Source organism: Podarcis cretensis (genome assembly GCF_951804945.1).
Source record: "Podarcis cretensis genome assembly, chromosome: 12".
In the NCBI taxonomy this organism is placed as follows: Eukaryota; Metazoa; Chordata; class Lepidosauria; order Squamata; family Lacertidae; genus Podarcis; species Podarcis cretensis.
Genome location: NC_137181.1, coordinates 14,668,418 through 14,684,159, shown reverse-complemented (window position 1 = coordinate 14,684,159; position 15,742 = coordinate 14,668,418). Strand labels below are relative to the sequence as shown.

At 45.0% G+C, this 15,742-nt stretch overlaps 1 protein-coding gene and 1 long non-coding RNA gene across 2 annotated transcripts in view; both read left to right on the top strand.

Annotated features, from left to right (window-relative positions):
- LOC307199391 overlaps positions 1-15,742 on the top strand; it is a 194,243-nt gene that overhangs the window by 171,153 nt on the left and 7,348 nt on the right. The window lies entirely within an intron of this gene.
- The window catches only part of VIPR2 (vasoactive intestinal peptide receptor 2), a 51,508-nt gene that overhangs the window by 32,739 nt on the left and 3,027 nt on the right, over positions 1-15,742 (top strand). Inside the window, exons 5-12 of the mRNA XM_079946963.1 lie at positions 4,288-4,382; positions 4,793-4,934; positions 8,098-8,245; positions 10,315-10,375; positions 11,319-11,388; positions 14,356-14,447; positions 14,558-14,687; positions 14,779-14,820. Coding sequence (XP_079803089.1) covers positions 4,288-4,382; positions 4,793-4,934; positions 8,098-8,245; positions 10,315-10,375; positions 11,319-11,388; positions 14,356-14,447; positions 14,558-14,687; positions 14,779-14,820 — 780 coding nt within the window. The remainder of the gene's footprint in view (positions 1-4,287; positions 4,383-4,792; positions 4,935-8,097; positions 8,246-10,314; positions 10,376-11,318; positions 11,389-14,355; positions 14,448-14,557; positions 14,688-14,778; positions 14,821-15,742) is intronic.

Sequence of the window (15,742 nt, the reverse complement as noted above, 5' to 3'; positions counted from 1 at the left end):
GGACCACTTGAAGGAGCTGGGTATGTTTACCCTGGGAAAGAGGAGACTGAGAGGAGATATGATAGCCACCTTCAAATATCCCAAGGGCTGTCTCGTGGAAGGTGGGGCAAACTTGTTTTCTCTTGCTCTAGAGGGTAGGACTCGAAACAATGGCTTCAAGTTACAAGAATAAGAGATTATGACTAAACATCAGGAAGAACTTTCTGATGGTAAGAGTTGTTCAGCAATGGAACAGACTCCCTCGGGGGCTCGTGGAACTCTCCTTCCTTGGAGGTTTTTAAGCAGAGGTTGGATGGCTGTCTGTCATGGATGCTTTAGTTGAGATTCCTGCATTGCAGGGGTTGGACTAGATGACTCTCAGGGCCCTTCCAACGCTACAATTCTGATTCTGTGTCTAGGAGGGCCATTGGTCTGATCCAGCTACAGAGTTCTTCTTAGGTTCTTATGTTGTCCTTATGATGTTGGGCTCCAAAACCCAGCCTGCATAGGCCATGATCAGAAATGTTGGGAGTTGTTGTCCAACAATATCTAGAGGGTCCCACCCCAGTGTAGTGTACTCATCAGAGTGCTGAGCTCAGACTTGCAAGACCAGGATTCAAATCCCTATTGAGCCATGAAGTTTACTGGGTGACCTTGGGCCAGTCACCATCTCTCACCCTCACCTACCCCACAAGGTTGTTGGGATACAAGTGTAACAACAACAACAGCAGTAGACCCAAAGAACCAAATATTAGATGTATACAGCATCCAAAGACTAGCTTATTATAGTGCAGGGCTGCCACCATTCTGCATCCTCATGAACTAAGCTAAGTACAAAGTTGGCAGCTGCTCCACTGCCAGAAGACCCAAATTGTGGTAGGTCCTGGAGGTGGGTCAACACAGAAAGGCCCCACTAAGGACAGCCTGCCAAAGCCCCACCAAATATCTGGAATGGTCCTAAGCTCCACAGTGGTACCTTGATTCCTAAACAGCTTGGCTCCTGAACAAATCGGCTCCCAGATGCTGCAAACCCGGAAGTGAGTGTTCCAGTTTGCAAATGTTTTTTGGAAGCCGAATGTCCGACTCAGTTTCCGCAGCTTCCGATTGAGTGCTGGAAGCTCCTGCAGCCAATCAGAAGCCGTGCCTTGGTTTTCAAACCATTTCGGGAGTTGAACAGACTCCCAGAATGGATTAAGTTTGAGAACCAAGGCTACATATGGCCTGATTAAACTGCTGTGGCCAAGTCAGGCAACATTTCTGTGAAAGTATGTATTTCTTGCCTGATGCTATACTTTATTATACTTGATATTCTGATTTACTAGGAGGGGGGCAAAGCAGAATATTTGATCACACACTTTTGCCTTCAAAATTGAAGTTCAGGAAAATGAAAATGCTAATGAAGCATATATGCTTGGAACGAATCTTTGCAAGCTTCTTATCTCTAAAACAAAGTAATAAGACCATTTTTATTGGAGGGGGGACGCCATTCGCATTGCATAATGCAATCAAATCTTCTAAAGCTGTAAAGTGCAGAACGGATTGAAGATATGACATTTTATTATGGTACTTTCTTTCGTCTGACAGGGAGTGTTTGTAGCAGCAAGAACAGTCTGATTTGGAGAAAAGCTGTTTCCTGGTGTGACAGTATTTTTTAAGTAATTAAAATCAAGCTTCTATGTTTTCCACGTTATTTGCAACTGGTAGGCTGTGTATGTGACTGCTGTGATTTGCAAAATAATGTCAATTAAAAAAACCAGCCGCCATGGTGGGGGCTGGATGCGGGCAGTGGAAATGTTGGGCATTTGCTGGGGCTGCAAGACTAGCAGGTGGTGGCCCCTGAACCAAGAGTACCCACCTTTTCAATATGCACAGAAGGCACAAGAAGGTCAGAAACTGTGTGTCAGGAGCTGCACTGAGCTGCCCAAGAACAGGAGGACAGTGTAGATTTAGAACAGTGGTTTGCGGAAGGACATAGTTCAGAGACTGCAGAGTGGAAAAGCTGGAAAATACTGGGAGAGGAACAGCAGGAAGAAGGAACACTGGGGAATTGACAGCTGACAGACTCAGTGTCTTTAGAGAGCATTCCTAAGCCCCCCTCTCCCAGGACTAGACGGGCATTGAAGGTAGTGGAACAGAAAGCTCAGAGGCAGAAAGCCCAAGTCAGGGATGATGTTAGATAAGAGAGACGGAGGGGGTTAGGCTTTACTCGGAGCAATGCCATTATTTAATAGGGACTACATTCCTTTGTCTCTCTCTGTGACTACTGAATAAATTACATGGTAAGGATTCTTCTTGTCTACCTGCTTTTTTGGCTGCCACCGGGAGAGGGATAGGATTCCCTGAACCTTGAGACTGTGAGAAAATTTTCTGTTTGCACCTTCCCATCCTCTTCCAGGTAAAAGGGGCCCACGGAGAGTCCTTTGACATGATGCTCATATTCCACCTCCACTGTCGGGGGCAGTATAACAAGGAACACCCATTCCTGAGGAACACAAGTAGGAAGAGTCATGTTGCCTTCACGTGCTGCTTGTGAGCTTCCCATAGCCTACTGGTTGGCCACTATGAGAACAGGATGCTGGACCAAATGGGCATCTGGCCTGATCCAGCAGAGCCTTTTCTATGTTGTTATTGCCCTTGAGTCCTGCTTGTGGGCTTCCTGGAGGAGGTGTTTAGTTGGTAAGCAGGAGATGGGGCTAGATGAACCTCAGTTAAATTTTTCGAAGCAGAACAGTTAGGACCAGAGGTGGCAGCTTGTGAGGGTGATGGGTGTGTTGCGCGTGTGAGCTTTGCGCCTCCCTAAGTCGGGCAGAAACTTCCCAGGCTTTGGGAAAGGTACTAGAACCCTGGTGCCTCCTTGTCAAAACCGAAAGGGCTTTGGGAAGGTGGCAGGAGGGCTCTTGGACCTTGTTGCAAGCAAAAATCCACATCTCTCCACAAGGGGAGCAGTTGGCTACTCTAAATCCTCCTCCTTCCAGCAACATCCTGGGCTCATTCTTTGTTCTCTAATACAGACAGACCTCCTAGTTCTTGGGGAGGGAGCACCCCCCACACTCTCTAATGACATTTCTGCTGGCTGTTCCCTCCCTTCTGTTTCTCTTTCCATTATCTTGTAACTTGGTAACTCCTGCCTAAGCTGTTCAGTGTCTGTGTCTCTCTCTGCTCCTGAAACCGCCGGAAACAGGGAGCGCAAATCTTCTCCCTCCTCTTTCTCCTCTTCAAAGAGGATCTGATCTGCTTGAGAATGCATTCCCCAATCATCTGATTCAGACCATTTCCTGGCAGGATGCTAGATCCCTGTGCCTCCTTCCCAAAGCTGATAGGGCTTTGGGAAGGTGGTGGAAGGGCTCTTGGGCCCTGTTGGAGCATCATGCCACCCTCGCTAAGCCAGGCAGAAGGCTCCCAGGCTTTGTGAAAGAGGCGCCAGACTTTAATACTCTATTGTTTACCAGGAACCTTTTGGGGAAAAGCCTAGACCCACTAGTCCTCTGATGGCACACCACTGATGGACCTTTCTTCTGACCTAACATGCCTCTTCCTGCATTCTTAAGCTGTGGTTTCATGTCAAGCAGTGTCAAATGTGAAACTGCAGCACAACTCACTGCGGAGAGATGACTGTCGAATTCTGGTAGATTCTGGAAGTCTCTGTAGACCCCGCAGCAACAAAGTTGACCTTTTGGCTAACAACTTTTTTCGCCTTGCTAAGCAAAAGTGCGAAATATGCTCTGAAGTGGAAAGAACGGCCTGTCAAGCCACGCTTAAGCAAGCTAACTTTAGTATATTATAGCCAGCAAGCATATTAATAGAAAGCTGCATAGATTTTTTTTCTGCATGGCTAGATAGATAGATATATTTTTACAGTTCTTTGGTTGAAAGAAATGTACTTTGGGCCATGTATGCAATGAACTCTCACATAATTGGGAATGGCTTTCAGATCAATAGGCACCAATTCTATTGAAGCATCCGTAGATTTATATTCACTATACTCACTTGGTTATTTAAAAAAAACATTTCATTAAACAGAATTTAAAAATAGCCCCCCAATACAGGATTTCCAATAACATTACATCCAGGAAATTAAAAAGTAGTAATTTTCATCTGGTGCAAGAGATACAAAATAAATGCATTATTTCTATCACCGCACCCTTTCTGTATTTCTGAGGCAGCTAGCAACATGTGTCCTTGCATGTCATCACTATATGCAAATAAAATTAAGGGTTTTGTGTCTTGCAGGGGTCTAATACAATCTGTGATCCCCCTCCCAAGTGCTCTCTTACAGTGACCGATGCATGCAAATTGTTTCTTTTGTAGATTTTCTATGTTTTGGTGAAAGCGATTTACACCCTTGGACACAGTGCGTCTCTCATTGCTCTGACTACAGGAAGTATAATTCTTTGCCTTTTTAGGTAAGTATACCAAAAAAATTGGGATGGGGTAGTAAGCTTTTTATTAAGCTACAATCCCCTCTCCACTAACCTAGAGTAAGCCCCGCTGAATATAATGACATGGTTACGGTTGCAGGCCTAGTCCCGCTGAAATCTATGCGACGAAATTATGACTAACATAGTCTGAATACAACCCATAGCGATGCTTGAATAGCTGTCAAAACAAAGCGGCCAATTGTAGATGCTAATGAAATACAGAACCAGCACAAACAACTGCCATTAAAAACATTTTAATTAATGTATTCTGTCATTGATTTGTTAAGAAATGACATTTGCAGGTTTTTCTTTAAGGCTGGGTATTCGTTTTGCTAAGAGTAAGAAAAATGATATTCACTTGCTCTTCTGTTTTTGTATCCTTTCCCCATGTGTAGGAAACTTCACTGCACTAGGAACTATATACATTTGAATTTGTTCCTGTCCTTCATTCTAAAAGCAATCTCTGTCTTGGTCAAAGATGAGATCCTCTATTCTGGTAGTAACACAGTTCACTGCTCAGAGGATCAACCATCCTGGGTAAGAAAACAAATTGCTATAACTTGAAGCGTTTTTATCTTTCCTGTGCTGTGTTTTTGGGTGTGTAAGAGAGCATTAGGGACGCGGGTGGCGCTGTGGGTTAAACCACAGAGCCTAGGACTTGCCAATCAGAAGGTCGGCGGTTCGAATACCCACGACGGGGTAAGCTCCCGTTCTCGGTTCCTGCTCCTGCCCACCTAGCAGTTCGAAAGCATGTCAAAGGGCAAGTAGATAAATAGGTACCACTCCGGCGGGAAGGTAAACGGCGTTTCCGTGCGCTGCACTGGTTCGCCAGAAGCGGCTTAGTCATGCTGGCCACATGACCCGGAAGCTGTACGCCGGCTCCCTCAGCCAGTAAAGCGAGACGAGCGCCGCAACCCCAGAGTTGGCCACGACTGGACCTAATGGTCAGGGGTCCCTTTACCTTTTTAAGAGAGCATTATATTGGTCGCAGACAGGTTGCTTAAAGACTTGTGTGCAGGGGCACCAATCTATGGGGCCAAGATGCCTTCGGCCCCAGCAATATTTGTTGGGAGGGAGCTTGGCCCCCTTCATGTAGAGGGGGCAGAAGAAGCTGAACGTGGAGCCAAGCACAGCACGGCTTCAGTAGTCAACTCCTCCAGAGAGAGAGAGAGAGAGAGAGAGAGAGAGGAGGAACCGCCACACCCAGCCTCCTCCTGACAATACAGCGTTGCACATGAAGTCATGGGCACATGATGTCACACATATGCAACACGTGCATGATGTCACGTGTGTGTGACACACAATGGGCCACCTCAGTCTTGGGTGCAAGTCAACACCTCCGCTGATGGGGCTTCGGGGTGGTTAGGATCTTTGTCAGGGTGAGGAAAGTGTGGCCTTCCAGATGTTGTTGGCTTTCAACTCCCATCAGCCTCAGCCAGCATGGTCAATAGTCAGGAGGGTTGGAAGTTGTTGTCCAACAACATCTGCAAAGCCAGAAGTTCCCTATCTTCATCCTAAGTGAAGAAATGAATGGGCAATAGTAGATGAGTTGGTGAAGAGAACCAATCAGAATTCTAAACACAAATACCTGGGTCATATATCCACACCATATATGCAGTGAGGCTGACCAGTGAAGGAACAGGGCAGGATTCCAGCAAGCCCGTCGGTGGTAATGTAATGTGAGACCCAAAGGAAAGAGGCATTGATTGCTTTAAAAAGCAGCATGATTTGGATCTAGGGCAAGGGGCCGGTCCACTGTCCTTCAGACCTTGTGGGGGTAGGACTATATTTTTTTGGGGGGGGGATGAATTCCTATGCCCCAGAAATAACCCAGAGATGCATTTTAAATAAAAGGACACATTCCACTCATGTAAAAACATGCTGATTCCCGGACCGTCTACGGGTCGGATTGAGAAGGCAATTGGGCCGGATCCGGACCCCGGACCTTAGTTTGCCTACCCATGATCTAGGGGCACTTCCAAACTGTCATTCTTTTTGGATAGGGTTCAATCACAAACAAGCAAATTCAAGTCTGCGTAATTAAAGTTGACCTGGTGTTCTTGTGCAACTAAACCATTTCCATCCCCCCAAACACCATACTCAGGCTGTTGCCTTGTGGAAATCATTGCCTGAGCTCTCCATCTGAAAATAAACCTGATATAATAATGACCTATCTCACAGGGTTTGGAAGGTCAAATAATTGCAAAGCACTTTCTGAATTCAACATTTTAAATAAATACACAGTGACAAATGGTGATAGAATTGGAGAGGGTATTCAGTGGGTGGAAGATGAACTGTGACATTTGCTTCCGTGCTATTCATAAAAAAGTTATTAATAGGATTCCATGTTGATGTAACATAATTAAGAGCTAAATCCTAAATACACTTACCTGGGTGTAAATACAGAGGGACTTCTATCCATGCATAGAATTAGACTACAGATAAAGATAAGGGGCCACAAATCAGTGAAAAGGGCACATATTATGTACACTGAGAGCATCAAGTCAGTTTGCAGCCCCGTCCTGCAAAAAAGGCCCCATGTAACATTACAGGAAAAGATTGATGGACAGCTGCTGCCAATCAGTGTAGAAAATTGTGAGTTAAATGAACTAACAATCTGACATCTACTGTGCAAAAGCTCAATCAAAGATCTCCTTGCTTGGGGAATTTCCCCTTTCCTTACGTTAATATTTCCACTCTGTTCAACGTAGCCATGAAAACCAGGAAATTTGTAATGGTGGGAAACATGCACGAACCTTTGCATGTCCCTTGAATGAACCTCCCTGAACCGTTTTCTTTTGCCTTAATTAAATGCGATTGGCTGATAAACCTTCCACAGAGCTCCCCATATCGCTGACCAAGATGTCAACATTACTTGTCACTTCAGAGGTTCAGGATCATGAATTTAGCAGGGAGACACAGGTTAAGTTTTAATTTCATTTCTCCCCCACCCCCACCCCCCATTTTTTCTGGCTAATTTAAGAAGGAATTTCAAGACATCAAGTTTTGTCACTGTAGTTAAACTGGTATAAATCAATATGCTGCAGTGTTGTCCAGGTGATGTAATATCTGCAGCAAAGAGTTGCTTCTGCTGACCCCGGTTTAGTTACATAAGAGCTAGGAAGAGCTTTCAGTTGCTCGTTATGCATTCCACAGGGCTATTTTTGCTTCTGGCACAGCTTCTATAGAATAAACTAGCTTTAAAAAGTGACAGGAGCCTCTTCCGTAAACCAAATTACTTCTGGTTAACTGGTGGTCCTGATTATTACCTCCCTGCCCCAGATTAACCTCGACGGTGGTGGCATTTTTATTCCTGGAATATTTTGCCCTGAAATGAAAAAGATACAAAAAGGAGAGATTTAGGAGGAAGGAATAACACAAGGTATAAAGAGAGGGAGAGGGAGAGAGAGAGGATGGTTTTTAGGAGACAAGACAAATCCTAAATGTTTCACTAGGGAAGCAAGCCTTGAGAAACACTTGGCATTTGTTTCCATTCACTTCTAAAAGTTATAATTTGACCGGAATCCAAACAATAGAAAGAGGCCCTTTCAGGCGACCAACAGGCAAGTTCATGGAAGGGGAAGTCCCTCATGTCAGAGCTTGTATCTATCAAAGAAAGATTTTTAACAATGGAAGCCATTTACTGTGTTCAAGCAATTTATTTACCCAAACGTTTCATCCTTGGTTTGTAACTTTCCAGGTCGGCTGCAAGGGTAGCTTGGTAATTTTCCAGTACTGTGTAATGGCCAACTTTTATTGGCTCTTAGTTGAAGGACTTTATCTCCACATCCTCATGGTCATATTCTCTCCTAACAGACACTTCGCCTTATATCTCCTTATTGGATGGGGTAAGAAGATTGACACAACCTTCTTTTCTTCTCTCTTTGCCCCCTACTGTGTAAAACGGGGTCTTTGTATCTTAGCTCCTAGGTCTGGCCTCCAGAACTTGAGATCCAGCAACATGGACACACACAGCATACATTGTGGCTGCTTGACTCCCCCACTCCCATCTCTCTTTCTGCGCTTCCAAACAGGCAGCAAAAATGGAGACGCAACCAGCCCCTGCTGCTGGTTGATGGGATGTATTTGGCTGGGTGGTGGGAGTCACATGTTGTGCAGGCCTGACCTAGATACCATACTTTTCCGTGTATAAGACGCCTCCATGTATAAGACACCCCTATTTTGGGGGGCTCGAAGAAAATGGGGGGAGATGACACAGAGTTGTTGAGGTGTTTGTGTGAAGGATTTCCCAGAGTTGTGGAGCTTTTTGGGAAGGGGGGATTACCCAGGGTTGCTGAGCTTTTTTTATGGGGGATTGCCGAAAATTGCTAACCCGCACACCTATGTTCCATCACCAGCAGAAGTTGCCAATTGCCCGCCCAACTGCCGCAGCGTCAGCAAATCAACACCACCCATTGACACAGAAATCAACAGCACGCACACAATAGCTGCTGACAGCCATGGCAGCAGCCAGTCAAACGTCCTCCCTATGCACTATCCATGTATAAGATGACCACCACTTTTTGGCATGATTTTTAAAGAAAAAAACATAGTCTTATACACCGAAAAGTACGGTATTCAGATTGTTTGGTTGGTGGACCCAGAACTCTTGAAGATGATGTATGTGTGTATGTGTAAAGCCTAAAAACCCTGGAGGAGAGTTCCAGCATTCCTGGGAAGGAGGGAATCCTGAGACAAGCTTATCCATTCATTCACTGAATTTGTATAGCCACCCCATAACATGAATTCAATCAATACAACAACTGAAATGCAAGATATAACAGGGTTTATCCACACTTCCTCTTGTCCCGTTGCTTTGCCCCCCAGGGAAATTGTTCTTTAGTGCACAGTCGGAACAAATGGCAATTCAGGTTTTCTCCGGGTTGACTTTGCTCTGATTTAGCATGGATTTAGGGTTCTCCCTGGGAAAAGAGCAGGGCAAGGGGAGAACTGCTTGGACTCCTTATAGACAGCATGGGTCAAGTGGAAAACTGCTCAGACCGATGCGTTCTAGAAATGGGAAAAGCAGAAGTGTGGACGAGCCCACAGTAAAGTGTATAAACTAAAAGCACAATTACCATATTTTTTGCTCTATAGGATGCACCCGACCATAGGACGCACCTTGTTTTAGAGGGGGAGAACAAGGGAAAAAAATGTCCCCCTCTCTGTGCAGCGCCCCTTCAGTGAAGCGGCAGGAGAAATGGAGCCCTTTCCATTTCTCCTCCCACTTAGCTGAAGGGGCACTGTGCCTTTGCTGAAGGGGCACCTACCCTTCAGCGAAAGGAACCCGAAGCCTCTGGAGTCTTGCTCTTCAGGCTTCAGCGAAAGGAACCCAAAGCCTCTGGAGCGTGGCGGGAGCGCTCCCACTGTGCTTCAGAGGCTTCGTGTTGCTATTGCTGAAGCCAAGGAGCCTGCATTCGCTCCATAAGACGCACACACATTTCCCCTTAATTTCTGGAGGGGAAAATGTGCGTCTTATAGAGCGAAAAATACGATAGACAGGTGGCAGCACTATGCACAGTGAATCACTATTCTGGAGCCAGATAGTATGAGGGAGCTGTAGCTTCATGTTGGGCTTCCTGCAGACAAAGCATTTATTCCAAGCTCGGTCTCTGGCATCTCCAGTTAAATGGGGTTTAGGTAGCAAGGCTGACAAGGGCCTCAGCCTAAGACCTTACTTCTGATTGTTTCAACACCACAAATGTGGCGGTGGCAGCAGTCTCTCCCTCTCCTCTGCCACATGTTTAGCTACTTTAAATGTTTAACTAAATTTAAGAAAGGATTTCTAACACTACCTAGCAATTGGTTCTTGCACCATGGGATATTTTTTGCATGTAATGCATTCTAATGTTGATGCATTGCACAAGTGATCTATTTAATAATTTTCCTTTCCCTCCACTTCGTATTCCACTCTCAGGAATCCCCACAGTCTTCATCATCGCATGGATTGTGTCTAGAGTCTATTTGGAGGACACTGGGTAAGTTTAAAAAGGAAAGCAAACTTGATGCTTCCACGTTTTGTCGCCACGGGTCCTTTGGCAATTGTGCTATGTCCAGTATTACCAATTCTTGGAATGTCAGAATTCCCTGAGGTGTCTGTGAAACATTTCATGAGGCTAATTCCCTCTCCAGGGACAAGGGGGAGTGACAGGTGATGAATTCATAATTTTAAAAATATTTTATATTGGCTGCTCTCTGCTACTGTATAGAACAGACTTCCTCAACCATCCTGGGCATGGTCTGCTGGGAACTCTATTTCAACAACATCTAGAGGAGACCAGATTGGACAGGGTGTAGGTGCTTGACATATGTAGTTCTGCGCTCAACAACAGAACGCGGGATTTGCACGCAGGTTCAGTCCTGTGTGGTTCAGTCAAATGCCTCTTCACATATTTAATTTGGCTTAGAAGGCTTTAAAGGGGGATTCAACAACTTCAGGGGAGGCCAGGCCTTTCAGTGGCCAAAAGTAACAGTGGCTGTGGGGAATTTCTGCTCTGTTCTTGAGGAGCAACATCAAGAGAGGGGCTGTCTGTTTGTTGGCTTCTCAGAAGCACACAGCTGGCCACTGTGTGAACTAACTCAAAGCCACTCGGGCATCCGGAGTGGTGCACATGCCATGCACCTGGGGGGGGGAGCCTCCCAGAGGCGGGGGGAGCTGCCCAGGGGGGCAATTGGCATGGTGGTTGGCGCCCATTGGGAGCGATCATTGCAGTGATCAGCACGACTATTGGCGCCCATTGGGGGCGATCAGCACCTGGGGGTTGTGCGACGATTGGTGCCCAGGGGGCGGTGTGGCGATCCACCTGGGGGGATTTTGTCAACCCCCCCTCCGGGATGACACTTCTCAATTTATTTACTGTATAAATGGGATTAATAATTTTTTTTTTAAAAAAAAAACATTTCCTCCCTTCTTCTCAATAGTTGCTGGGATACGAACGATCACAGCGTCCCATGGTGGGTTATAAGATTACCCATCCTAATTTCAATTTTAGTAAGTAAATTCAAATGGCATGTTAACACTTCGGTTTCACACTGTGATTTTTGGCTCTGTAATTCTGTACGTGTGTGTCGATCTGAGCAAAGTGCGCTATCATATTTTAACGTATTGACTTTATTTATAACCTACTTTTCAGCTCAAGGATGATATGATCCATTAAGGCGGCTAATATAACATGTCCGTCAGAAAGAACTCCTGCTAGCACATTGAAATATGTTTTGGGGGTTTTTTAAATTCCCACAAAGTCCTAAAAACAACAGTGAAAAATGCAACAGCACACACACACACACACGGACACAGTCCTCAAATACTTAGTGGACCAAAACAGCCCCTGCCTGCTTTATAAAAGTTAAAATAGATGTAGCTAAATCAGCCTCCATTTGCAATATCACTTTTCACAGGGCTAACTATCTGGAACCAAAGCATTTTCTATGTCACCTGGTGATGCTTGCAATACTTATCCCATTACATCCTGCCAGAACCATACTTTTTCAAATCCCCATCAAGGAATTTCATGTTTCAAAGGATTTTATTTTTTATTTGTAGGCATTTTCATACATAGGTGTGGGTGGGTGGGTGTTTGCACGAGTGTGCATGCACAATGCATTGCATTTTAATATAGATGTGTATAAATTCCCTCTAATGGTATGCTAAGCAATTTACAAAAAATTGTAAATAATCCCCCCCAAAAATATATATATATTAAAAATAGAAGCTCTGTAGCTCTAGGCTGTCCAGAAACCATCTGTGCTGACCCTGTAAACCCTGATGGGGTTTTTTTTTTTTTGTTTATTTGCTAATTAGGTCTTGGTGAACCCCAAGCTCTAATTAGCCTTGTTTATAAGTGACAGGCAAAAGGCACATTAATCGTGAATTAATTATGGATTCATTATACTCGATATCAATTGTGGCAGTTCTCTTCTTGTCCCCAAAAGTATAACGAGAAGATAGGTTGGTATTATTATTATTATTTATTGAATTTATATTTATTGAATTTATATTTATTGAATTTATACCAGGAGGTCTCAGGGATGGTTCACAGAGTAGCAAGGTAGAGTAAAATTGCAGTAGGCAGGACAGGAGTGAACAGACGGCAGGCTTGTCAGATGTACTTTGCTTTTTACTGGAACTCCCAAGATCTTTCAGCCCTTGAAATTCCCCACCTGCACCCCCAAAATGTATGCAAAAGTGGGAGGACAGTTGTAGCCTCTCACTCACTCACCCACCCACACACCCCTCTCTTTCAGCTGAGGTTATGCCTCCATTCATTTATGAGACAAAAATATCTCACTTCTGGCTTAACGTCTATAGGACACAAGTAAATTATAATTCAGTCTCCCTGTTACTTTTCATTGGGTGGTGACTGACTTTGCCAGAAGTACCTTGCCCTTTGGTAACACTGTCAAACTGAGCTGTTCATTTCTGGTGCCTCTAACGGCCCTCGCCATTGATTCAGCATGTTGGAAACATCTCCCGATAACATTTTGGCCATGGAAGAATCCTTCTTGGCAAGCTCTGGGCATTCCGTGCCGTGTTCCTCTTCTTGGTCTTTTAAATTTGAGATGTCCTGTACCAGCCACACTGTTCAGTACTTGGCACGGTGAAATTCCAACAAGCCAAAGAATTTGAGGCAAAGACTCAAACAGGTGAGAGGCACATGATTAGGATTCAATAGATGTGATTCCTGCATTGCAGGGGTTGGAGTACACGAACCTCGGTGTACCTTCCAGCTCTGCAATTCTATGATTCTCCGATTCTCTGTCCATATGCTGCCCTTTCTTCCCCCACCCTGGTGCTCTCCAGAAGTTTTTGGCTACAGCTCCCATCAGCCCCTGCTTGCATAGCCAATGCTCAGGTATGATGGAAGCTAAACATCTGGCGGGCACCAGATTGCAGAAGGCTGCCTTATACCCTCCTTTGGTGAAGGTGTTGCTTTAGACTAGCGAAAATCTGAACTGAGAACTACATAGGACTTTTTGCAGTCCTGCAGTTACAAATGACCTGCCTATCACAGTCCTAGAATCCTAGATTTGTATAGTTGAAAGGGACCCTGACGGTCATTTAGTCCAAAGCCCTGCAATGCAGGGGTATGCAGGTGGCCCATATGGGGATGGAACTCACAACCTTGACATTGTCAGCACTATGCTCTAACCAACTAAGCTGCATCCTATCCTGCCTTTCAGCTACAGCCCCCTAATGTGGCTTATGCTAAGCTTAGTGTTGTATAGGGCTTAGAGCAGGGGTCAGCAAACTTTTTCAGCAGGGGGCCGGTCCACTGTCCCTCAGACCTTGTGGGGGGCCGGACTATATTTTGAATTAAAAAAAATGAACGAATTCCTATGCCTCACAAATAACCCAGAGATGCATTTTAAATAAAAGCACACATTCTACTCGCGTAAAAACACCAGGCAGGCCCCACAAATAACCCAGAGGTGCATTTTAAATAAAAGGACACATTCTACTCATTTAAAAACATGCCGATTCCTGGACTGTCTGCAGGCCAGATTTCAAAGGCGATTGGGCCGGATCTGGCCCCCGGGTCTTAGTTTGCCTACCCATGGCTTAGAGCAGCTTTTCTCAACCTGTGGGCCCCCACATGTTGTTGGACTACAACTCCTATCACCCCTAGCTAGCAAGGCCAGAGCTCAGGGATGATGGGAGTTGTAGTCCAACAACATCTGGGGACCCACAGGTTGAGAACCACTGGCTTAGAGTATCAGACTGGGGAGGTCCATATTCAAATCGTTGCTCAGCTACAAAGTTTACTAACTGACCATGGGCCAGAATTTTTAATCAGGTCCAGCCCTACTATTAGAGTGAAGCAGCTTCCTCATGTACCTTTTAATGTAGGGTATCATAAAAGGACTATAAATTGTTAGTTTTTCAGTTTACTCTTATTGAACCTTTACTGCCAGGGAGAGGTGTGTGGATTTACTGGTGTGCATGCATGCTGTCTTCTAGGTGAATTTTGTACTTTTCATCAGCATTATAAGAATTCTACTGCAAAAGCTGAGATCGCCAGATGTTGGAGGCAATGACCAGTCCCAGTATAAGTAAGTGAAACTCCCCAGAAGTCCCTGTTGGGAAAACGGAAATTTAGGGGATTTCTGTTAAGCTCTGATTCATCCATACTTTTCCGTGTGTTGGTTTGTTTGTTTTTTAGGAGACTTGCAAAATCGACATTGCTGCTTATACCACTCTTTGGAGTTCACTACATGTTGTTTGCGGTCTTTCCGATTCGCATTTCTAATAACTATCAGATCATTTTTGAGTTATGTCTGGGATCTTTTCAGGTAAGATATATCCCAGTGTTGTTGGTGGTTCATTATTTTTACTGAAATAGTTTATCGTTATGTTTAACTTATTAATATTTCCCATTTACAGGGCCTGGTTGTTGCAGTCCTATACTGCTTTCTGAACAGCGAAGTAAGTTTTTATTTAGTCTCTTGTGGTAATAACTAAGGAAGGGCTATAGCTTACAGGTACAATACACAGCATTCTAGTTCCTTGGGCTTTCGAGGCTTTGTGAGGGACCCAGGGCTGGTGTTTGCACCCAGCATTACTAGACAGTTCGTGGCACCCCAGCAGGACCCCACTTCTCTGCTAATAAAGGTCCTCTACCCTCCTGCCCAGATCAGGCAGCTGAACTCCCAAGGTAGTGTTTCCTGCGATAGGGGAGGTGCCATTTTAAGCCATATTCACACCACATATACAAAACACTACGATACCACTTTAAAACAGCCATGCCTTTCCCAAGGAATGCTGGGAAGTGTAGTTTGTTAAGTTGCAGTTTGTTAAGTGCGCTGAGAGTTGTTAGGCTGCAATTACCAGCCCATCTTTGTAGGAAACTCTGGGAATTGTGAGGGGAATAGGGGTCTCCTAACAACTCTCACCACCCTTAACAAACGGAAGCTCCCGTAATTCTTGGGTGGAGTCGGGGGAGCCATGACTATATAAAATGGTATCATAGTGCTTTTAAAAGATGGTGTGGCATTCATTTCCCACAGTGCCCTGGAGCAATGTTGCGTCAGGGGCATTTGGGGTAATTAATATGGCAACTCCACTGCCACCCACCATGACTAACAGGTAAGCTTGCCAGGTGTTGCCCAGATAGAGAAGGGACCCTGGAGAACATTTGGATGGGTATGAGTGGGTGCAAATTTAGATTCAGCTTTGACCAGGGATTCTTGGCAGCTCTGCTGTCTCTGGTTCAGAGGTATCCACTCTCAGCGTTGTATATCTGAAATATCTTCCCGAAAAGGAATTATTATACAACCTTGCTGCATGTTAAAGCATCGTGTAGGGGAGGGGGGGAAAGCATTGCTGACCTTTCCGAGCCCCGACCCCA